Source organism: Perna viridis, chromosome 11 (assembly GCF_037379345.1).
Source record: "Perna viridis isolate PV_CMFRI_1.1 ecotype Kerala chromosome 11, ASM3737934v1, whole genome shotgun sequence".
Taxonomy (NCBI): domain Eukaryota; kingdom Metazoa; phylum Mollusca; class Bivalvia; order Mytilida; family Mytilidae; genus Perna; species Perna viridis.
Window position 1 is genome coordinate 1,848,492 of NC_142455.1, and position 26,045 is coordinate 1,874,536.

Below are 26,045 nucleotides of genomic sequence, written 5' to 3' on the forward strand. Positions count from 1 at the left end.
TATTCCGATCTAATAAATATAAGTGATGAGAATATATCTGTGGTACACTTTTCGGACAGTATACATGATAAGATTTAATTTGTACCTTAATACCTTAATCGTCCATCCAATACGACATGAAACAAAAACGTTTACCTTAATCGGCCATCAAATACGACATGAACGAAAAGTTTACCCTTATCTTCCATCAAATACGACATGAAACAAAAATGTTTACCTTAATCGTCCATCAAATACGACATGAAACAAAAGTATTCCGATCTAATAAATATAAGTGATGAGAATATATCTGTGGTACACTTTTCGGACAGTATACATGATAAGATTTAATTTGTACCTTAATACATGTAGTCCACAGATAAAATGTTGGCCTTATGGAGTGTAAGTGTTGTTTGGTGTATCTGTACAGTAAATGGTGCCAATGGTCATGATGCAGAAAATGAGATTCAAACTATTTTAAAACGGTTAGGTAAGAAAAAGTGCTTTAATGTTTGTCCATTCAACTAATTTTCGCTTCATCTTTCGTTATGACTTTTATAAAATCTTCCATTTAAATACAAGACTTTTCTATTGAAATACAAAATTTTCTGTAAATAAAGAAAATAGTGAAATAAAAACACTTTTTGTCTATATTACAACTCTATCGGATGTATGTCTTTATCATTAGCAACCGTTGAATCGAAAGTGGAGAGACTTGAAAATGAAAACATGCAGCTACAAAATGAAAACAGACGAATATGGGATTTATTAATAATATCCGGTCAACAAAATGAGCACCTCAGACACGAAAAACACAAATCGACAAACAAAAGCACCAAAATGGAACCAACCCGGGAGGATCACCGACTACGTAGTCAACAAAAAGAGGTTACAAGTGAAGGCCCTGCAAATCAAGAGAGGACAAAAGTCTATCATAAGGGAGACAGTAACCAGAACAAAAGGCTTCTACTAGGTGGTACGAATTACATGTATATTATTGTATATAGACTCATACACGCATTGGTAGTGATCGTATATTATTGTGCAAGTAAAGAAAACATTACAGTAAATAGGAATCGTTATACAGTTGATAGGAAAAACGGTAATGCCGTTCGTTAGTAACGTAACCCGCGATAATGTTGCATTACATCTACTAACCTTTTTTAAGGACTGTAAACATATCAATTTTGCGCAGTGTATTACATGTTGGACAGAAAAGCGCCAAAAAAAAAAAGAAACCCACGTACATGTTAACTTGAAAAATCTGCAAAAATTAGCAACCTCAAATACATGCTTTCAAAACCGACTGAAAAATATTTAGTATTAAAAATGACCATTATTTTATCCTTATTACTTAATACATTTTGTTTTAAGGTGTAAGGAAGGGAACCAAGATTCTAGCGGAAATCCAAAGAAAATATTCCAAGGACAAAGACCAGACATGGAAACAGACACACACAACAAAGAACATAAAGTAACTAAAATCATACATACAAAGTAACAAAAGTAAATGAGCAACTCTGACTCCTCTTAAAACCGAAAGCATGGATCAGGTGTACTGGTAGGGTAAGCGTCCTCTGCTTTTCTAAAAACACCCGCCGAGTTGCTCATAAAAAGTAAAGTCCAAGGTAAAAGAAAGAGGAAAGGAAAACTATGACACGTTGAAAAATCAGTTTTCATGGTGCAAATGGATACATCGTAATGATCCACAAGTTCCTAATGACGACCATAAAATTGTAGTGATGACTTCAAATTTGTAGCAACATAGCCCTGTTCCAGAAGCCTAATTGTAAGAAGTCTAGTGCGATACAAAAAGTCGTTACGGCAAGCTCTGGCATGACGTATGAGTTGTAATATGAACACTCCATACGCAGGCGCCGAAATGATGTTGCCAAAGATGAATGGAAAGTTGACAATACGTAAAGAAAAAATATTGCGTTTGTCGTATAGTTTGGTCAACAGTTTTCCTTTACCATCGATCTCTAAGTGTAGCTCAAGATAGGAGACTCACTGCACATTATCTGAAGTATCCTTTATCGCAGATTAGGGTAGATGCAATGTATCAAATCCCCGAAACCAGGATTGTTTTACGATAGTACTAATCTATATGGCGGAAATGATGTTCCTACATTTGGATCAGCTCAGCTATTAAGTCAGCCTCAAAAGTGTAAAAGTGTAGGTCAGCGTCCACCACACTAGACAAAGTATGATAACTAGATATTTATAATTAGGTGTACCATATTTTTTGGAGTAACAACGATATATAATGTTTTTGAGTCGAGATTCTAACTGAGTATGGAAAATAAAAGTATAAAGCGTTGAAAAACCTAAACCTTAGGTTTTAATGCTATTGTATTCTGATAATAATTTGAATTGATGGTCTCCAGAAGATCTATCGAATTCTTCAGGATCCATATTGAATCAATACCTCTATGCGAGTAACAAGTGTCGTGGTAGGAGTGGAGACCTCTGTTGACAGCTGTGAGTTAAGGAGTTGAAGGTTATGAAAGAGGTTTGGTTGTACACTTTGTAGATCCAGCTATGTAGCGTTATTTGTATGGATTTGTAAACATTGGATGTTCTACGTTTTGCAAACAAAACAATGTTGTTTTTGGCTTTGTATGCTGGTACGACAACATATGTGTAATGTATAGTGCAATGACAATGTCTTTGCTACATCGGGGTCTTTCAAAATTTATGTCACATTGACACTCATTGATCTACTTAAAACTATCATACGTTTCAAAATTAAAGACTTTATAGCCTTTACCTTGTTTTATTTTGGTTTTCCCCTTTATCATTCGGGGGAGATGTTAGGGTTGTGTCTTTTGTTATACTTGCTTTATTTTTGTTTATTTAGCATCAACAGGTGTAACACGTGTAGCCTTCAAAGCTGGTACATCAAAGACTATAAACCAAATCGGAGGACATCAAGCTATTGAGTTCGACAAAGTACTGCTGAATGAAGGGAATGCATACAGCCCACTACATGGACATATGATAGCCCCGTTAAAGGGAATTTATCTACTTTCATTCAGCATTTACGCTCTTCAGTCAACGACTGTTGCATTTGAAATAGTTTTGAATGGAAATAGAATCGACACACTTTATGCTGCTGGTTCAAGCAGTATTTTTACTTCTCAGAGTAGGACATTTCCAATAGTACTGGAACAGGGCGATATGGTATGGATAAGAACTTATCCAGGTTTCGAGGGTGTAAACATCTATGGCGGCGACACACATTTCTACAACTCATTTTCTGGTGTCCTACTCTATGAAATGATCTAATCAAATATAAATTGCTTATAAATTTATCTCAGTTTCTGCTATATAGATGACGTATTGTCCTTAAATGGGATTTAAAGAGTAATCAAGGTAACCAAGGTTATAGCGGTAATCAAAGGAATGTAATCTAGGGACAAAGACCAGACATGGAAAACAGACATACACAACAAAGAACATAAAGTAACTAAAATCATACAAAGTAACAAAAGCAAATGAGCAACTCGGACTCCACTAAAAGCTGGGAGCATGGATCAGGTGCACCGGTAGGGTAAGCGTCCTCTATTTTCTAAAAACACCCGTCGATAGGCTCATAAAAAGTCAAGTCCGGGGTAGACAAACGAGGAAAGGAAAACTATGACCCCTTGAAGGAGTAATCAATGGAACCAAGGTTATAGTGGGAATCAAAAGAATGCAATCCAGGGACAAATCAGTTTTCAAACATCCTATTTACATTAAAGAACTTGAGACACTACATATACTGTGAAGTCAGATTCATATCTTGACTTACTTTTAGAGATTGATGGCCAGATTATAAAAAAAATGCCATGACTTTTCATTCCATATTGTCAACTTTGTTTTTATCTATGGCAACATCCTAAAGCACTTGGGATTGGAGTTTTCATATCACGACTCATAAGTATACGTAATGCCAAAGCTTGCCGACTGTTTTAACCGCGCTGGACTTCTTGAAATTTGGCATTTGAAACAAGGATATGCTGCCACAAAATTAAAGCCGTTATTATAAAAGTTTAAAGGTCGTTGTCATGAATTCGTGGATCGTTATTGTGTATCCACCTATAGCATGAGAATCGATTTGTTCACCGTGTTATAGTTTTCCTTATCTCCTTTGTTTACCCCGGAAGTGACATCATATGAGCAACTCGATGGGTGTTTCTAGGAAAGCAAAGTACACGTACCGGTGAACCTCATTCATACTCCAAATTTTCAGTGGTGCGCGGTTTTCTCATTAGCTTTTGTTATTTTGGTTGAAAGTATTTTCGCTGTTATTCAAGTATTATTAAAAAATGTTTGAAAAAAAATTACTCGACCCACCAATACCCGATTTAAAAAGGTGCATCTTATATATACTGTTTGGTTAACACTCGAATCTTGGTTCCCCTGATTACTTTTACTACTGTTTGCCAATGTTTCATTTAATGCACAGGCTACTTGATTGGGTTTATTGATAGCATATTTTTAGAATATACTGTGTTGTTAAAGTATTAAGCCTTCGACAAAAATTCAAAAACAACAATTGATGTACATGTTTGGTTTCTATACATGTAGCCTGGATATTCATCTATTAAATGCCGAAGAAAATCACCATGATTGTAAATACTGACCCAGGAATGAATGACAAGGCTTATCAATTACTATTATTGTATTTTCGTTCAACCTGTTCCGGTGCAATGATTAAGTCTAGGTCATGCGTGCATCTCATTATTATCTGACTATAGTGAGGACATAGCAGACCATTTATCACTTTTGCTTATTTTATCCAGTTTAATTAACATTAAAATATGAATTTGATATTAAATGCAAACAAGGATTTTTTTAATTGGGTGTACAGTTAATCACAAATTAAAAAGAATGATATACCATTCATGAAATATTAACTCATTTGAATATGCAAGTAAACACCTCTTGACCTAACCTTGATGACGTATGACCCCAGTTTTTATCAACAAAAAATAAAAATTTGTTACCGGAAGCCAATATATTATTGCGATTCTACAGAATATGGAAAATTATGAAATTCAACATGGATCTCCCACTTCTGAAAATAATGACGGCTTTAATTTGGAGAAACTAAGTTTGATGATCACGAAAAGTAAACACTTATAAATGATTACTTTTCTAATGTATCAAGTCAAGTTGACGATAACACATAAATTTATTAATTATATGTGATAAGAAAATTACATTAAAGTATAAGAACATATTCTTTTTTTTTAAATATTCATATAAGAACAGTTTTTTTTGGCAGAAAAAACCGAAATATATCAAGACCTTTGATGGTATGTCATAAGATAGTTGATAGGACTTTTTCCAGAAAAGATTGCAAGTTTGCTAGAAATTGTGTTGGTGATTCCATCAAAGGACCAATGTACAGAAATCTATTTTTAAAAAGACGATTCTTCACTTTAGCCTAAATCTAGTTGTGTTGGCAAAATGATAGACACGTCTACAATTATTTATCATTTTCATTTAAAACTAAGTGTAGTTTTAATACCAATTACGAACAAAAACTCACAAATTCCTAAAAATTCATGAACCGATCTTTTTGGGAGGGGGGGGGGTCGCATGCCTTGATTTCTGTTTTTTTAGCGGTGGGTGGAGTTATCCACAAATTAAAGAGTCTTTCTTTTGTCTTTGAAAAAAAAATATACAAGTACCGTCCTATATACATAGTGAATAAATTAGCAAAGTTTCAGTGTAATATGACAAGCACTTTTTTTAATATTTGATTTTCAAATATAGGTTTACCAAGTTGTGCGAGCAAAAAATGACATTGAACCATACTTAAATGCCTTAAGTATTTGCAAAAAACTTTTTCTGACTTTTCAAATAAAAAGAATCAATCACTACTTGTTTTTTTAAGAATATTGATAACGAAATAGCCTTTAAAATTTAAGTAACCATTTTCTGAAAAAATTTGTCTATTGTTAAAAATTTATTTCTGTCATGCCTCCCCCTTTTTCTTGATTACATGTCAATAGCCAACATCTTTTCACATAAGGAGATTTCTTAGGTTTTTGGTTTGTAAATATAGTGTTTTAGCATTAAAACATAACCAGTAAAGGGCACCTAGAGCAAAAAAACCTTTTTGTAGTGTATTCCTCTCATAGCAAACTTTACAAGATCTTCAAGTAGTTTAAAGCTGTTCCAAGAAACTTTTCATTTTACCATGGCTTCAGCTTTAGGCTAGAAACCACTAATTCCACTTACCATAAGCTTCAATGCTAATTTCACAACATTCAGTGGCTTCTCTGAAATTCACCTTAACTTTAACCTGCAGAGGACTATATATCAGCATGATTCTACATATGTCAGCTCCCAATCCTCAGAATAGCATTTGGGGTAAGCAGACTTGCAATGTAGTACTGTTCACCGGAAGTGAAGGGTCTATACATATCATGGGAAATCCAAGTGTTTTCTTTTGGAGATAATCAGTTCAAGACTATTATCAGAATATAATAGCATTAAAACTTATATTTCAACATTGTATACTTCTATTCCCATTACACAGTTAAAATCCCGACCCAAAAACATTATACATCGTTGTTTTTCCAAAAAGGATGGTACACCTAAATACAAATGTATAGTTTTTGGTAGAGATTCCTCATACTTTGAGAAAAATAATTCCAAATCATCTTCCAAATATACAGAAAATGTTTACAAAATGCTGGAATTTTAATCGTCAACATATTTGTCCAGTATGGTGGACACGTTTTTCAACAAACGGTCGGCATTCAAATGGGAACAAATTGTGCTCCTCTACTTGCTGACCTATTCCTTCACTCTTATGAGGCTGACTTTATAGCTGATCTGATGCAAAATAAAGAATATCGTTTAGCTAAATCCTTTAATCTCAGTTTCCGTTTTATAGATGACGTATTATCTTTAAACAATCCTAATTTCGGGGATTTAGTACATCGAATCTACCCCAAATTTGAGATAAAGGATGCTACAGACACTGTGAATAAGCCTCATATCTTGACCTACATTTAAAAATCGATGGTAAAGGGAAACTATTGACCAAACTTTACGACAAATGTGATGACTTTACATTCAGAATTATAAACTTTCCTTTCATCTGTGGCAACATCCCTTCAGCACCTGCGTATGGAGTGTTCATATTACAACTCATACGTTATGCCAGAGCTTACCGAAACTACGCAGACTTTTTGTATCGTGCTACACTTCTAACAAATAATTTTCTGGTACAGGGTTATGTTACTACAAGATTGAAGTCATCACCACAAAACTTCTATGGTCGTCATCATGAACTCGTGGATTGCAACGGTGATTCCATCTGTGCAATGATAACTAATTTGTTCCATGTGTCATAGTTTTTCTTTCCTCTTTCGTCTACCCCGGACATGACTTTCTTATGAACAACTCGGCGGGAGTTTTTTTGAAAAGCAGAGGACGCTTACCCTACCGGTGCACCTGGTCCATGCGCCCAGGTTTTAGTGGAGTTCGAGTTGCTCATTTGCTTTTTTATTTTGTATGTATGATTTTAGTTACTTTATGTTCTATGTTGTGTATGTCTGTTCTCCATGTCTGGTCTTTGTCCCTGGATTACATTCTTTTGATTACCGCTTTAACCTTGGTTCCCTTGATTACTCGTTCACAAGATAGGTATATATTTAGAATTCCTTATGGAGATTATGCTTTACAGCACAAGAAGAAAAACGCACAAGAAATGTAAAGAAATACTTTTCCTTTCAGAAACAGTCTTAATTTTTGAAATAAAATGAGAACACTATTTTTGCAGCGCTATGAAGAACAGGAGGTAATTTCTGCGTACGTTCCAAAACCTCATTGGTTGAATTGGTGGTCTGTAACCAATAAATGAAATGACATTTTATTGAATAAGAGTGAATAGTTCAAATTAACTGAACGAAAGACTTCAGCAAAAATTGTTTTGGAGTACCATTCACGTGATGATCATTTTTATTTATCTATTTCATACTTAACGAAACATTTTCAGTCATTTAAATTTTTAACATGGACCAAAATGTAAAGTGCAGTAAAATTAAAAAAGTTTGTAGTATATGATTCATTCGAACTCGAATTTTTGTTTGTTTGTTTGAGTTTTTTTCTGAGTAAATGTCTACAAAATTTACTCATTTTTCCAGTTTTGAAATTACTTGCTTTACGATTTTGTCTCGTAGTTTTTATTGTCTGTTATCTTATTCATTTCGAGATTTCGATAATAATTATCCAATTCAGCTTATTTAATGTATTTATTCCAGTGATCAACAACGTCATATTTTCTCGTTTTTTTTTTTTTTTTTGTTTTTTTTGTTTTTTGTTTTTTCATTGCAAACGGCAGTGACGAATTCTTATATCCTTGTAGCAATTATGTCTACGTACACAACTTACATAAGCCATTCAACCATTGTCTCGTCATATAGTGTTTTTCTTGTTAAGTTAAGACACTATCCATGTAGAAGTTAGTCATAACCAATAACATCAAAGAGTAAATTTTATTCCAATGCAATGATACACTCATATTGTCCGAGAAAAACATGGTTTTGATTTTTTAATATTCTTTAGCAAAGGATTGGGTATGACTAATGGCCACATTTATAAAGTATATGAAAAATACTGTATGTAAAGGTTTAATGGGTGATTAAACTGTTTTTAAATGGCTTTTAATTTTCACAATTACAGCAATTGTCAGTTTTATGGAAGCCTAAAATTTTCAAAAACATCAAAATGGAAATAAATGCCAATTTTCAATGCTACTATTGTTATTTTCAAAGGTGAACGTGACCCAGATATATCTTCACTGATTTGGACTACTATCGAAGTGGCAATTAGAATTCATAAACGATAATTATGGGTAAAGTTGGCGGATGCACTCAAAAATTGCAAAAAATGTTCGATGGAAATTCGCAAATTTCAAAACTTGGGATATCATACTTTCAATCATTGAAAGTTTATATGCTTACGAATGTGGTTGAATATGCTTAACCAATACATTTCGCATATCAAATTTCTAATTTTCAATTATATAGATGGCCACATAGGGACCTTACCATATCTTATCCTTTACTTAATTATGAACATATAAAGGAGTTTTTTTTTCTTTAATTTTCCAGTTGCAGTGCTAGATATCTAATTTACTTCATTTCTACTAATTCAATGAATCACAAACAAACTTCATATTTAACAAAACACGAGTTTGTGATTTCTAATTAATTAACATTTTTGGAAACAACATTTTTTCCGTCCATGCATGGGTTTTTTTCTGTCCACTGCATGGTTTTTTTTTTTCGTCCACTGCTTGGGGTTTTTTTTGTTTTTTGTTTTTTGTTTTTTTTTTTTTTTTTCTTATTTTGTTGAACAATAATCGGACCTCAATTCAAATAGACGACCTAGAAGGAGGGACTTCATGATCCACACGGGTGTTATATTTAGAACTAAACAATGCTCTGCTTGTTTTGGCACTTCTTAATGCTGGCCTAGATTTCTTCGATGGCTGTGCTTTCTGATACATTTCAATACTGCTACATGCTTGAAGTTCATTTGTAACGTGTGCCTCAGATGCGGAATGCACTCTTGCAGATCGAATGCATGGAAACATCTTGAATAATTGATTTTTGAAGCGTTTGTTTCGACCAATATATATAAATGGGGTAAAAACTCCTCCGATCTTCGTCAAAATAGAAGGAAGAACTAAAACTTGTGGAGACAACGGTATATCGCTGATCAAAATATTCCATAGTAGTAAAAAGGCGTATGGTGTATAACAGAAAAGGAAAGAACCTACAAGAAACAACAAAGTTTCCTAATCATCAAACAATGTATAACATAATGGGAAATAACCTACAAGAGATAACAAGGTTTCCTGATCATCAAATGGTGTGTAACATAACGGGAAAGAACCTACAAGAGATAAAAAGGTTTCCTGATCATCAAATGGTGTGTAACATAACGGGAAATAACCTACAGGAAATAACAAGGTTTCCTAAACATTAAATGGTGTATAAAATAACGGGAAATGACCTTAAAGAGATAACAAGGTTTCCTGATCATCAAACAATGTATAACATAACGGGAAAGAACCTACAGGAAATAACCAAGTTTCCTAATCATCAAATTGTGTTTAACATAACGGGACATAACCTACAGGAAATAACAAGGTTTCTTAAACATTAAATGGTGTATAAAATAACGGGAAATGACCTTAAATAGATAACAAGGTTTCCTAATCACCAAATTGTGTTTAACATAACGGGAAATAACCTACAGGAAATAACAAGGTTTCCTAAACATTAAATGGTGTATAAAATAACGGGAAATGACCTTAAATAGATAACAAGGTTTCCTGATTATCAAATGGTGTGTAACATAACGGGAAAGAACCTAAAAGAGATAACAAGGTTTCCTAAACATTAAATGGTGTATAAAATAACAGGAAATGACCTAAAAGAGATAACAAGGTTTCCTGATCATTAAATAGTGTATAACATAACGTGAAGAACCTACAAGAGATAACAAGATTTTCTGTCCTGATCATCAAACGGTGTATAACAAAACAGTAAAGAACCTACAGAAGTAACAAGGTTTCATGATCATCAAATTGTGTATAACATAACGGGAACGAATCTACAGGAGACAATAAGGTTTCTTTATCATTAAATGGTGTATAACATAACGGGAAAGAACCTACAGAAGATAGTTTCCTGATCATCAAACAATGTATAACGACGGGAAAGAACCTACAAGAGATATCAAGGTTTCTTGATCATTAAATGGTGTATAAAATAACGGGAAATAACTCTAAAAGAGATAACAAAGTTTCCTAATCATCAATTGGCGTATAACTCAACAGAAAATAACCTACAACAGATAACAAGGTTTACTGATTATCAAACGGAGTATAGCATAACAGGAAATAACTTAAAAGAGATAATAGTTTCGTAATCTTGAAATGGTGAATAACATAAAGGGAAATAACTTAAAAGAAATCAAATAACACATTTTCCTGGTCATCAAATGGTGTATAACATAACGGGAACAACTCCTCTAATATTGTTTCATGTGTATTTAGCATCTAACACCTGTACGAGTGCAAAGGAGTAATCAAGGGAACCATGGTTATAGCGGTAATCAAAAGAATGTAATCCAGGGAAAAAGACCAGACATGGAAAACAAACATACACAAAAAAAGAACATAAAGTAACTAAAATCATACATACAAAGTAACAAAAGTAAATGAGCAACTCGGACTCCACTAAAAACTGGGAGCATGGACCAGGTGCACCGGTAGTGTAAGCGTCCTTTGCTTTTCTAGAAACGCCCGCCGAGTTGCACATAAAAAGTCAAGTCCGGGGTAGACAAACGAGGAAAGGAAAACTATGACCCGTTGAATAAATCAGTTTTCATGGTGCAGATGGATACGCCATAACGATCCACGAGTTCATGATGACGACCATAAAACTTCTGTAGTGATGACTTCAATATGTATTCAAAGTTAGTAAAACAAATCTAACCTAATATAGCAGGTATCGGGAACAAATGAGAATCATACTTTCATAACTAAAATCTACACGACAAATTAGTGCAATAATTATAATATGCTATGAAAATCATGTATATTTCAAAGTAAATTTTTTTGTAAAAATGAGACGTGTTTTTACTGAAGTCTGAGTTGCTCATTTGCTTTTATTGATTGGTATGTATGATTTTTAATTACTTTATCTTCTTTGTTGTGTATGTCTGTTTTTCATGTCTGGTCTTTGTCCCTGGATTACATTCTTTTGATTACGTTATAACCTTGGATCCGTTGATTACTCTTACTACTTATTTAACTATGTTACATCCCTAATGATTATTAGTTTAACAGCCAATTCATTTGTAACCATGTATGTAACTATGTGTAACCTATACGGATAATTATTGTATCATGTAGCTCTTTGTCTAACTATCTATTCAGATTTGCCTCACCAATAGGGTTTGTAAGTCTCGTCACGTGGCTCCGTAGTTTCATGAGAATGGGTCCTCATCTACCATTCAAGTGCATGGAGATTCGTCATTGAGTCAAATATCAAACGCAAAATATCTTTTTGTGTAAAAATACTGATAAAAAATGACAAATATCTATTTCTAAAAGATAAAAATGTCAAGAAAAGCATAAAATATAAGATTTTGCATTGTGATGCAGCGTTCGATTTCTCGGAAGTAAACAATAAAATGCAGATCGGTCCTCAGAACTCAATACATTCTGAATTGGAAGTTCCGGGTTCCGGAACGGCAACAGAAACTAGAACGAGACTTACAAACCAAATTGTCATTGTTACTGAAACAGGTATTTTTTCTTAGCTATTTATTCAACTTTATCTACAATGATTATTGTGGTAAAAAGTTGTTTTTCTTAACTATTAATTCAACTATGCCTTACCTATAATGATAGTTATAGTTACAGCTAGTTCTTTCTCTAACTATCTATTTGCATGTAACTATGCCTTACCTATAATGAAAGTTATAGCTACAGCTAGTTCTTTCTCTAACTATTAATTTAACTATGCCTTACCTATAATGATAGTTATAGTTACAGCTAGTTCTTTCTCTAACTATCTATTTGCATGTAACTATGCCTTACCTATAATGAAAGTTATAGCTACAGCTAGTTCTTTCTCTAACTATTAATTCAACTATGCCTTACCTATAATGATAGTTATAGTTACAGCTAGTTCTTTCTCTAACGCAAGTTTATGTAACATTTCTTTCTCGTGTGCATCACTTACTCCGACTACTTGAAGACGAGCTTTAAATTCTTTAATAACCTGCAAAATACACCGTCAAAATAAATAACGATTAACACTTTCGTCTACCCCGTACATAACAATTTATTAGCAACTGGGTGGGTGTTTCTAGAAAAGAGGGGTACGCTTACACTACTGGCGCACTTGGTCTATGCCTCCAGTTTTAGTGGAGCCCGAGTTGCTCATATTCTTTCGTTTCTTTGTATCTTTTATTTTGGTTAATTCGTGTTCTTTGTTTTTGGTGTCTGTTTTCTCTTTCTTCTGCTTTTAGTGATGTAGGAGGAGTAACAGATAATAGATAGGTAACCCCGCCCTTTGTTTAAGAAAGATGGGAAGAACAGGGGATGGCAGACCCATAATCAATATATACCCACTAAGTGAACTGACGTCTAATTATCATGGTTTCTAGAAAAGCAGAGGATGCTTACCCTACCGGTGCACCTGGTCCATGCTCCCAGTTTTTAGTGGAGTCCGAGTTGCTCATTTGCTTTTGTTACTTTGTATGTGTGATATTAGTTACTTTATGTTCTTTGTTGTGTATGCCTGTTTTCCATGTCTGGTCTTTTTCCCTGGATTACATTCTTTTGATTACCGCTATAACCTTGGTTCCCTTCATTACTCTATATGTATGGCATATCCATGGCATTAATACTCAAACACTTAGATTTTTATACTGTAAAAATTAAAAATATAAAACAGAAAATCAAATAACTTTACAATACACGGTTATGTTTTATATATGTGACGATTTTCATGACGCAGGAATAGAATTAGCAATTAATTACTTCTTAGAATTGCAAACTAAACTTCTTAACGTCACATCAACTGTCATTCCAAATTAATATTAAGATATCCAATAATTTTTCAATATAACAGACTCTTGTAAATTGTCACGACAATACGTCACAACACCATATTGTTTTAATGTTATGTGAAGTGTCAGTCTCTGAAATGTATAGAACAAATATTTATTTGAAATCAAAACCAAAGATAAATATAATAAATAGCAGTGTTTTATCGCATATTCCCTGTGTAATAAATTTTGATAATTCACAATAAATTCGGTAATTTCACTCTCGGACTTTCTCCCGCAAAAACGTCATCGTTTTGATATCAATCCGCCAATGACAGAATTTAAAATTCATGTTGAAAATATCGATAAATCATGAAGAAAACCTATATAATAAATTGGAGACTCAATTGGTTATCGCGAATAACCAAAATATGATCACTCGTGCTAAGAACTTTTGAGGAATTAACTCGTGCGCGGAACAAATTTCGCACACTCGTTAAATCTAAGCTTCTTCGGCACTTGTGATAATATTTTGGTGGTTATTCACTCTTTCGAATTAATTATCCTATTATTCTTCCTGTCACCATAATGAGTTCCATAATATTGGAACATAAAACGATGGGATAAATTGTTCACTGCGCTACCCATATCATAGGATTTGCCAGGTTTCTACGCGGATATTCTCTAAGTGTGTTAACGAAATAAAAAAAAAAGAGTAATCAAGAGAACAAAGATTCTAGCGGACTTTAAAAGAATGTAATTTAAGAGACAATGACCAGACATGGAAACAGACATACACAACAAAGAGCATATTAAAATAACCAAAAAAGTACATACAAAGTTTCAAAAGTAAATGAGCAACTCGGACTCAATTAAAAACAAGGACCATGGACCAGGTTCATCGGTAGGGTAAGATTCCCGGGCTTTTCTACAAAAACTCACCGAGTTACACATAAAAAGTCAAGTCCAGGGTAGACGAAAGAGAAATGGAAAACTATGACACGTTGAACAAATCAGTTTTCATGGTGCAGATGGACACACCGTTACGATCCACGAGTTCACGACGACGACCGTAATTTTTTTGTAGTGATGACTTCAACCTTGTAGCAACATAACCCTGTACCAGAAGCCTAAAACAGCATATATTGGTTTGAACAATAAATAAAAGACAACTATATAGAAACCTGAAAAAAATACCACCAACATATACATCGGACCTTGTATTACATTTCATTCATACAAATAGCTTTTTTCCTTAGTTATTTCTCCTTTTCTTATTTTATTTTTTGTTTATTTTGTTTTATTTTATTTTGTTTTGACTTGTTCTATTGTTGTTTGTTTGTTTGTTTGTTTGTTTGTTTTGTTTTATTGTTTGTTTTTTCTTTTGTTTTGTTTTGTTTTATGTTACGTTTCAAATGGTTGAGTGGTATTTTATCATATGCATCTTCAGATGCTTAAATGAAATGAAATGCTCCTACATACTTTTATGAGCAAACAATTCACTACTTAACAATATTGGTAACTTTTACCTTGACGTAAACTGATCCATAGGAAAATAGCATGGTTGATACAGGAATAGTGAAAAATACGATTAACAAGGTAAGCACGAAAGAGCGGCCCTCATTTTCTTCTCCGACTAAATCTATAGCACATGTTGTTCCAACTCCTTCGTATGTGTACTTGCTCCATCCTAGTAGAGGTCCAAATGCGAAACTTAGCGCTACTAGGCAACACGCGACAATGGAAGCCATGCTTGTTATTGAGGACAAATGACCTAGAAGGTCATTGCGCACGACGTAAACGTAGTGGTCAACAGATATCATACAGAGAAGAAGAATCGAGGTCAAACCACCAAATGACATCAAGAAAGCATAATATTGGCAACCAATATATCCGTACATCCAATCTTTATTGAATGATGATGTCACAACCATCGGTACTCCTACTGCTGACATGAAAAATGACAATGTGCAGAAAGCAGCAATATAAATGTTTGTTCGTGTCAGGAGTTTCCGGTCTTTAACGAAGAAAATGAACAATATAATGCCGTTGGAAATGAATGAGGTTAAACCAGTAATCAACAACACGGTGCCTATTGTAAAGTGGAACCAGATTGGCGTATCTGCAGCTATTTGCTGGAAGTTGTTTGTCACATCCATATTAAACCTTTCATCAATACCAGATAGTTTGTGATTACTTCTTGGTTACTCCTGAAAAACAGAAATTGATAAACAATGAAATAACTACCATTTCGTAACATTATTATTACTGAAAAAATGTGTACGCATGATACTAATCGCTTGCTTATTTACATTCAAGTCTAGTATGCTAACAGCCGTCGGTGGTCCTCTTGTATAAGTATATTCCCCTCAAGTGCCACGGGTCTTGAGTTCGAACCTCGATCGTTTCACTTTAAAATTCGTAGTCGAAGCCTCTCCGCCAAGCATGCGGCATATAGGATATAGAATGACGAATCAAACAGAGTATGCTATCTTTCATTCAATGATTAAAAAGAGTAGCAGAGAGGAAACACTTGGTGTGTTTTAAATGGTAAAATTTCTCAATGTATAATATGGTCATGATTTCTAGAATTTCTACATGAACTCTTTTTTTTTTTTTTGCCAAAGTGCACCTGGAAGATCGAGTAACCAAGGATACCAAAATTCTAGCGGAAATCGAAAGAATGTAACCCAGGGACAAAGACCAGACGTGGATAACAGACGAACACAACAAATGACATAAAATAACCAAAATAATATAAACAAAGTTACAAAAGTAAAAGAGCAACTTGGACCCCACTAAAAACTGGAAGCATGGACCAGGTGGACCGATAGGGTAAGCATCCTCGGCTTTTCTAGAAACACCCGCCGATTACACATAAAAAGTGAAGTTCGGGATAGACAAAAGAGGAAAGAAAAACTATGACACTTTAGTATTATAAAAACATGACCAATTGTCAGTTCCTTTACGAAACAGATATTTTGTTAATCATGTTCATAACATAGTCATTCGCATTTTACAGTGTAGCTAACTTTTACAAGACCACATGTGTCGTAATTTATTAGTAAAAGTGATTTCGTCAGTCACAGTAAGAACCAGATAGTGGGAAAAACATGGTAAGAAATAAATCACCATTCCGACAATCTAACTTATTTCCTTGTTCTGTTATAAACCACCACTCCGACAATCTAACTTACTTACTTGTACCGTTATAAACCACCATTCCGACAATCTAACTTACTTGTACCGTTATAAACCACCATTCCGACAATCTAACTTACTTGTACCGTTATAAACCACCATTCCGACAATCTAACTTACTTACTTGTACCGTTATAACCAAGGAATAAAGACAAAATTTCACATGTCATGTTTGTAAAATGAGTCATAATTTCATTTGAATATAGTACACTTAATATTTCAAGGGGCAGATACCATCATTTTTCTTCATTTGAGATTGTTTAACACGCATGGTTTAGATTTTCTCATTTTGTCCGATTTGTACGAAGACATGTATTCAAATGTTTGATTTCGGTAGAGATGAATTACATTTGATAATGATGAAAATGTTTATGTGGCCAAAGACACATACAACTTTTGATTTTTAACAAAAAATGTTCACACTTTCAAGAGGTGATAATTCGACATGGAAAGTTAGAAAAATATTTCACAATCAGTTTAAATTACACTGTTGCATTTTCATAGTAAAGTAAACAAGTACTATTATTTAAAAAAAAACGTAGCTGACGCAGTAAAAATTGTTCTTTTTACTTTTATAATTTTCTACATTTCATTCTGGAAATAACACATGGCACGCACTTCCAATGTTCGATACAATTTTTCGAACACCACTAAATTATCAGTATTTGGCAAATCGGGAAACAGGATTGTGATTAGGTGACATGCGTTTTCATGGAAGAGCGTCTTTAATGTCAATGGGTAAAAAGCGAAACTATACCAAATGCGTCGGAAAAGATAAGTAACGAAACTGATGATCATATGGCAATACATTTACCGATTGGTCGCCCTTCCCCCTTTTCGCAAAAAAATATAAGAACCAAAACCAAGCTGAGGTCTTTTTCTTCTATTATACTTTTTATATATATTTTACTCTTTATCATTTGTGTGGAAGAAGAGGGAAAACAACTTCTTAAATTATGACGTCAGGTTCTTATTTGAAAGCAAATCGGTTCATATTTTTTTTTCGCAAAAAAAATGTCGAATTTCCTTTGATAGTACATAATTTACAATAATATATTTTTCCGTTCGTTTGGTAACTATATTTGTTAGCGTCAGAGTACGATACAAATATGGAAACAATTTCATATAAAAAAAAAATGTTCGCTATATATCCATGCAGTCCACAAGGTACTATAATTGTTTTATAATTCTTTATTATATTCCTGGTTTCTTTTTTCAAAGATCTTTCTTTTAAAACATATATCCTTGTTAAATATATTTACACTTACTGTTTCAGAACAAATGTCCAGGTGTGACATCAACTAAAGACTTGCAGACAACAGCTGAGTATTGGTGAGGAACTAGAACTTTGTATATTCATCGATCACGTGATTATGCTACATTAACCAGTAAGAAAATGCAAAATAAAAATCGATTGCAACGTTATTCAGTTTCATTTGTGTAGATATATTTTTGTATGAAATTTACCATTTTTTTCTGCAATTAAATTAATTAACTTTTAAACCTCAGCCAAAGAAAGTAGTAAACTGATATTGACTTATATTTTCATGTACCGAATTTATTACGCAGTGTGAATTATTGAACTACTTTTCAAATGTTTATTCAATATTTGGTAAATACTGTTGAATCGAGAGGATACTGAGGGGAATTAGTTTTAATATACTGTTTGATACGAAAAAGTGTATAAAATTCAATGAAAAACATCAGCTTTAATGTTGAAAAACTTAAATATAATTTATTAAAGTATTTTTTTGATAATAAATATGCAATAGGGATTTTATGGAGGAAATGGGATTTTTTTATTGGGAATGGGGGATTCTCAATGGGCAATAGGAAGATTGTATATGATGTTAACTGAGAAGTTTATACCAGTAGCTGTAAGATACTGCGGTGGATCTAGAGATTTTGAGAAGGGGATCCAGTCGAGAGAGCGAACCAGACTAGTTTTTACCCCTATTTTTCACGAAATTAGCATTTACCAATACAGCGCAGGGTCCGTCCGTCATAAACCCATTTTCCCATGAAATTGGATAGAATTAAAAATAATGGAAATATTTTATTATTTATAAGGAAATTTTAAATTGCATAAATGGTTATCTAAAGGTTTGAAGTCATGTTTATATGACTGTTATTCACAAATTTCTCTAGACATATGAAGAACATTGCCTGACAGCTTTGGACGGGAATATTAATATTTCAGCTTTCAAAGAGTCACGTTATTCAAAATAGGAGAATAGGCAAATATAGCATTTCACAGACTCTAACTTTACATACACTTTCCTTATACAATAGTGATAAAAAAATCACCACAAAACCATATAGAAACGGGTAAAAAATTATGAAAATGGTGCATGGGGCTAAACGGACTTAAAGGGGCTGGTCCGACCCAATCCCTTTTCCCCCCTTTAACAACGGCTATTGTCATATTTGAGCCTCCTCCATACATTGACTAGAAAGAATATTCAGTTTTTCATATAACCCGTGTTCTTAGGAGATAAATATTATATAGAATGCACTATACATTTCAAATTTAAGGGAGATAACCCTGTAAATGACACTCAAATACAATAGAATCTATTGGATTTTCAATGTTGATTATCTCCTAAGAGCAGGTAGATTTGAATGAATAATTACACATTTCACAATATAGACCAATAAAACAACTTAATTACAAAAATAAAAATATGTAGCCTTTTTTTAGGTGTATCACATTTTTTTCAGATTTTGCATGATTCTTACAAAGACAGCTACTTAAATATCCAAATGGAATATAGTTAATCTTCTTGGCAATGAGTCAGTCTGTTTATCACTACAGTGCTAATGTTGACACCTACAGCCTTAACACTTCACATCAATCAAGAAACAAAATTAGAATGTAATGTGTAAGGGTGTGAGAAACTCGCCACTCTTATAAAACTCTACAGTATTACATAACTGGACTTTTCGGCAAATGTTTTTCTATCAAAATGAGTATTATTATTGTTAGACGTGGTCAACTTAAGTTCTTTTGAGAAAATATCTTGAGCATGATCATTTTCGAAAAAAAAGGATTTTTTTATTATTTACAATCAAAATATCATCAAGATATCTTAACGCACCATTTAACTCATGTAACAGATTATGTTATGAAGGATCTTAAAAGTTTAGCCACGGACTATGATTTCTAACAGTAGTGAAATAAATCGGATATTAGAGGAGCACAATTAGTACCCATTGGAATTCCAACAACCTGTTTATATAGAACATTACCTGATCGAATATTAATATCGTGAATTAAAATATTCAAAGCATTGATCATATCCCTGGATCATATCTAAATATGTCAAACTTATGTATTTATTTATCTCGTCTAAAATCACTGAAAAATGAAATGGACATCTTTCTTTAATTAGTTTATGCGGCAGCGCGGTATACTGGGCAGAAAAGTCGTAACTGTCAACCGAATCATACAAATTTTGAAAATTCGGAAGTCAGTCTAATACCTCAAACGATTCGAAAATTTGTTAGTTGAAATAAAATGTGATTTGAATTTCTTTTCATGAACTTCTGGTATCCAGTATATATATCGGAACGGTTAGCTAATTGGTGTCCGTACAAAACAGCTGATTCACGGTGTTCTTAAGTTACTGTAAACGTATTAATTTCGCGTTGTACTAATTTTCGCTATTTTTGTGGTGGACAGAAAACCGCGAAAAATCGTACCCTTGAAATTGCTTGTAATTCTACATAACGCTAATCATTTTTTAAAACCTCGAAAAGTGATACCCACCAAAAGATTCATTTGATAGAATCCTAAAAAAACTAGCACACGCAAGCAGCGACCACGAACTCATACGTTGTAAGATCAGAATAAAGTTGAAAGAGTAATCAAGGGAACCAAGGTTATAGCGGTGATCAAAAGAAAGTAATCCAGGGAAAAAGGCCAGACAGGGAAAACAGACATACACAACAAAAAACATATATAGTAATTAAAATCATACATACAAAGTAACAAAAGCAAATGAGCAATATAGAAAATACGGAAACAACAGCTAGAAAGAAAATAATATAATTATAATACGATACCCTACCGGTGCTCTTGGTCCATGCTCCCAGTTTTTAGTGGAGTCCGAGTTGCTCATTTACTTTTGTTACTTTGTATGTATGATTTTAGTTACTTTATGTTCTTTGTTGTGTATGTCTGTACTCCAACAACCACAGAAAAGAAGAGCTTTCTCAGTTGAATTCAAAAATTGGTTTTTAGTACTAAATTGATTCAGCAGAAGACATCTGACAAACGGTGGGAAAAGGCTACATCGAGACACCAAAGACCATACTTGGAGTGAAGAAAAAGGGACAAAACCATTGATAAATTAAGAATCATGAAAGCTTATGGATGAAAGGAAGCAGTTCATTGTCAGTCTCTGTAAGAATCAGGCAGTGGGTGAAACACGGTATGAAAAAATCCATCATTTTAATAGTTTAATTTGACTAATTGCACCATCAGAATCAAGGAAAATGTACAAGATTTTCCAAATCATGCTGGACCATTGAGATACAATATTGTTGAAATGCACTGAAAATGAGCATTTCAAGGACAGATAATTCAGTAAAAAATCTCATTTTTTAAAGATTTTATTGAAACATTTCTGAGCTAATCCATTGATGCAGAGATCAAATAATGGTCTTTTCAAATAAAGAAAGCATCCTTTTGTAATATTTTATGGCATATATGTGGGGTTTTGACACGCATGTTTCTTTTTTTCATTTTGCTTGATTCTTACAAACACTTACACTTAAAACATCAGATCAACAACAGCTGGTCAGAGAGAACTAAATAGAGCAGAATTGACAAAGAGGTAAAGAGTGGCATGAGGAGCGATGGGAGAAATTGGACAGCAGGTCTGATAAGTGAAACAGAAGCAGCTGCTAACAATGGTCACATGAAAACAGTTTATGAGATTACAAGAGTGCTTAGAATCAGAGAAAAGCAACAACATCAACAGTAAATGACTAGCATGGGAAGATCTTGAGTAACCAAGATGAGAAAACGACTAGGTGGAAAGAACACTTTGAGAAAGTACTGAATCGTCCACAACCTGATAATCCATTAGTAGTTGAAAGTGAAGGAGATAGATACAGGTGTCATACAGAAATATGAAGTTATCAAGGCAATTTAAACTTAAAAATGGAAAATCAGGAGGTATTGATGGAATAACAGCAAAAATTTAAAGACAGACTCAGCAACAACAGTAAACTACCTAGAAAAACTTATATGTAATATGGAACCAAGAAACAATACAAGCTGCCTGGTGTTAAGGATTTATTGTAAAGATTCCAAAGAAAGGTTATAGATCAGTGTGTGACAATTATAGGGCATCATCCTTCTATCACTGCTTAGTAAGTTTTTCTCTAAAGTGGTCATACCAAGAATCCAAGACGGTTTAGAGGAAGAACTGAGAGAGGAACAAGGACGGTATAGAGGAAGAACTGAGAGAGGAACAAGGACGGTATAGAGGAAGAACTGAGAGAGGAACAAGGACGGTATAGAGGAAGAATTGAGAGGACCAAGCTGGATTTAGGAGGGCAATGAGCACAAACCGAGCAACCATTTACACTCAGAAACATCTTAGAGCAGTGTACTATTAGGTAAAATGCACCACTGTTTGTAAATTATGTTGACTTTGAGAAGGCATTTGATTCCGTCAATAGAGATAGCGTCTGGTCCATCATGAAGTGCTATGGCGTCCAAGAAAAGTTAATCAGTATGGTAGAACTACTGTACGAAACTTTCAAATGCACAGTGTTAGTAGGAGAATCCGAACGACTCCGGGTCACGACAGGAGTGAAACAGGGCGTAACTATGTAAGGATTGCTTTTCTTAATAGTCATAGACTTCACAATGAAAAAAAAACAGAAAGGGAACCAACAGGAATAAATGGAACTTCACAACAAAACTGGGAGATCTAGACTTGGCTGACGATCTGGCTCTGTTATCAATATAGCAGGATATACAAAGCAAGACACAAACACTACAAGTGAGTGTAAAAGACTAAGGTAACTTAACTCTATCATCAAAGATCCAGTAAAATAGATGACCAAGAAATAGAAGATGTTGAAACATTCACTTACCGTGGAGGCATTGTAACATCAGCTGGAGGTTGTGATGAGGACATCATCAATAGATTAGGAAAAGCCAAAGTACAATACATGCGGTTAAAGAAAATTTGGAGTTCCTCGAAATGTTCCATTCAAACAAAAGTCAGATTATTTAACAGATTGGTTGTGTCAGTCCATACATATGGAAGGGAAATCTGGAAAACAACAGAAGCTTGATACATTTCAGAACAGATGCCTGAGGCAGATAGATAGGATAAGATGGCAAGAAAAAATAACAAATGAAAAACTATACCGTAGAACATGAACTTCAAAAATAAGAGATACAATAGCACACAGGAAATGGAGATGGAATGGACATAGAATGGACAAAACCAGGATATGTACAATGGCACTGACATGGCATCCTGAAGGAAGGCGAAAGGTCGGTCGGCCTAAAATAACATGGTGGACTACTGAGCAAGAAAAATCACAACTGAGCTGGAGTAGTTGGGGGTCAGCAAGAATGGCTGCTATGGATAGACATACGCAGATACAGTGTAGCCAGACCTAATGTGAAAGTGGACACGAAGATGATGAATGAAGGTGAAGGTGAGGTTGTCGTAAAGAAATGAAAGTTAATGGACGCCCAAGACATAGACACTACTAACTACCACAATGACAACAAGGTGATACCATTATACGACCGGGACCACAATGACAACAAGGTGATACCATTATACGACCGGGACCACAATGACAACAAGATGATACCATTATACGACAGGGACCACAATGACAACAAGGTGATACCATTATATGACCGGGAAAAAAATGTATGCAGTTGTATGAAAATAGCACGGCAGCCAGTTTCTTGAATTACTGGAGTAGCCCAAACATTGTCCTCAATGGAATAATACAAAGGAACTACAGAAAAGGTATAAATATTTATGTATAATAGCCATCTTCAAATATGTATAATAATATAACATTTACAAAACAAATATGTAAATAAAGCACAAAAATGTAACCTCTCCAGACAGCTTTAAAACATCCCAAGCCTATAAATATAAATAGCAAAGTCAGATCTAAAAATAGAATAAAAAATTCCCATTTACATCAGAAACAATACCATACATGTACCTACAATTTTCATTCATTCAGTGCGTTTTTTTTTTCAAGTTTATATTCATGAAAATGGTTCATATATCTATCTATTAGTTCACAGATTTATATAACTAGATATATAAGAAAGATATTAGAAGTAATTTGAACTTAAATTGTAATGATTTTTAACAAAACATAGGAAAAAAAAAGATTTTTTTCATATTAAAATGTACCAACAGATTTTCATTTTCTAACAACTTGTTCCAACTTAAACCAACGGAATGAATATAAATTGACGCCCAATTTTTTTAAAACAAATTTCAATCTGAAATGTGCCTTTCAACAAACTACTTTTCAATTTCTCATTCTCTGAATACTGAATATGACAAGAATATGACTAAGTATAGAAAGTAACACAAAAATACATACAAAATTACCTGTATAATTAAAATAGCCATTGCAAAGAACCCCTTTGGGACTAAATTAAGATTATGTTCTTTTTAGGGAGGTGTATGGGTATTCACAGGTTAACATGGCTGGTTTAGACAAGTTTGATTATTTATTGTTAAGATTTATTTCCACTAGTTTAATGTGCAAAACTATAAATTCAGTTCACTCAAATTTTCTGTTTATTCAGTTTTATGTAATTATAGCACAGAAAATTTTACCTTTATTATGACCAGAAAACAAAATGAAATGTGAAAGGTGAAAAGGTCAAAATCAGATTCAGGCAGAAATCATCTATTCCATGTATTGCCATTTTTCAATTGAGGACTGAAAAAAAAAAATTTAAAATTGTGTGGTCATATAAAAATATATAGTAAAGAGAAAAAAAGGTACTGACTACAATCTTGTATAGATATGTAGGTATATGAAAAGACAATGAAAAGTTGGATTTCCTTGCAAAAAATGAGCATATCCTGAAAAAAAAATGGATCAATGACATTTTCATGATTAGATTTACCTCCCTTTTTTGGGAGTTATCTCCCCTTAACAGCAGGTTTGTTGAAAAAAAAAAATTATTAAGTGTTGATTTTAAAATATTCTTACTAAATATAGCAAATTAATTAAATGTGTTTCCCATGGAATCCTTCTAATACACAATTTCACAAACTCATGCTGAGTAAGGTATTCAGTTTTGAACCATTTTGAAAAGGTTATTTATAAATGCTTTGTTGAAAGATAAATTGGACATTATGGGAAGTAATTCCTGGTAATAAAACAGGTAATATTTATTTATGAAATTTTGAAGTTGTATTCTATTATAATTAATAATTTTTGATGGATCTTCTGTCTGAATTTACATTTTGTTAAATTTGATATTGAGTACGAGACATGGAAAGTTCTGATTAAAAGACATGAAGGAACAAGACTGCTACGACTAGCCACATATCCCACACCACCTAATAAAAAGATGAAGTGACCAAGTCCCATAACTCCTGTTAAATTTGTCAAATCAGAATGAGTCAGTTTGTTTATCACTACAGTGTTAATTTTGACACCTACAGCCTTAACACTTCACATCAATCACGAAACAATCGTGTCAAAATTAGAATGTAATTTGTAAAGGTGTGAGGAACTCGCCACTCTTATAAAACTCTACAGTATTACACAACTAGACTTTTCGGCAAATATTTTTCTATCAAAATGAAGAATATGCGTACGAGTATTATTATTGTTAGACGTGGTCAACTTAAGTTCTTTTGAGAAAATATCTTGAGCATGATCATTTTCGAAAAAAGGATTTTTTTTTATTATTTACAATCAAAATATCATCAAGATATCTAAACGCACCATTTAGTTCATGTAACAGATTATGTTATGTAGGATCTTAAAGTTAAGCCATGAACTATGATTTCTAAAAAGAAAAGAAAGTAATCCAGGGACAAAGACCAGACTCAGAGCAGTGTACTATTAATTGTAACATGAATCTTCTTTTTTCCTTTGATCTTTTTATGGAATAACATAGAGACGACAAGCATGTACCAAAATGTATGCTCTAAATTGAAGCAACCAAATAATATTGCATGAAAGGTCACATGGGCCTATATAATGCAATGAGGAAACAGCCATGAAATAACCAAAACACTAAAACCAATATT

The 26,045-nt window shown here is 33.5% G+C and overlaps 2 protein-coding genes across 3 annotated transcripts; one reads left to right on the forward strand and one right to left on the reverse strand.

Moving 5' to 3' along the window:
- The first annotated feature begins 313 nt into the window (after positions 1-313).
- Positions 314-3,293, forward strand: LOC148602280 (cerebellin-1-like). Of its 2 annotated transcripts, none has more exons than XM_088553906.1 (3): positions 314-469; positions 668-952; positions 2,840-3,293. In XM_088553906.1, exons 1-3 carry the CDS (start codon positions 364-366, stop codon positions 3,265-3,267), a joined length of 819 nt encoding a protein of 272 aa, XP_088410032.1. In that variant the 5' UTR covers positions 314-363; the 3' UTR covers positions 3,268-3,293. The 2 variants fall into 2 exon arrangements, with proteins under 2 accessions (XP_088410032.1, XP_088410031.1); XM_088553905.1 differs by having other exon boundaries at positions 318-469; positions 668-955.
- Positions 3,294-8,232: 4,939 nt separating this feature from the next.
- Positions 8,233-15,757, reverse strand: LOC148602281 (visual pigment-like receptor peropsin). Its single transcript, XM_088552403.1, has 3 exons — positions 15,090-15,757; positions 12,668-12,788; positions 8,233-9,765 (listed from the first exon to the last, which is right to left on the reverse strand). Exons 1-3 carry the CDS (start codon positions 15,717-15,719, stop codon positions 9,362-9,364), a joined length of 1,155 nt encoding a protein of 384 aa, XP_088408529.1. The 5' UTR covers positions 15,720-15,757; the 3' UTR covers positions 8,233-9,361.
- Between the last annotated feature and the right edge of the window lie 10,288 nt (positions 15,758-26,045).

Excerpts from the sequence above, each read along its gene's own strand:
- LOC148602280 (XM_088553905.1), top strand. The coding sequence starts at position 364 with ATGTTGGCCTTATGGAGTGTAAGTGTTGTTTGGTGTATCTGTACAGTA. Across the intron at positions 470-667 it reads AACTATTTTAAAACGGTTAG|CAACCGTTGAATCGAAAGTG; the intron begins GTAAGAAAAAGT and ends CTTTATCATTAG. Across the intron at positions 956-2,839 it reads CAAAAGGCTTCTACTAGGTG|CATCAACAGGTGTAACACGT; the intron begins GTACGAATTACA and ends TTGTTTATTTAG.
- LOC148602281 (XM_088552403.1), bottom strand. The coding sequence starts at position 15,719 with ATGGATGTGACAAACAACTTCCAGCAAATAGCTGCAGATACGCCAATC. Across the intron at positions 12,789-15,089 it reads ATGGATCAGTTTACGTCAAG|GTTATTAAAGAATTTAAAGC; the intron begins GTAAAAGTTACC and ends TGTATTTTGCAG. Across the intron at positions 9,766-12,667 it reads AACTATAACTATCATTATAG|GTTCTTTCCTTTTCTGTTAT; the intron begins GTAAGGCATAGT and ends TGTTTCTTGTAG.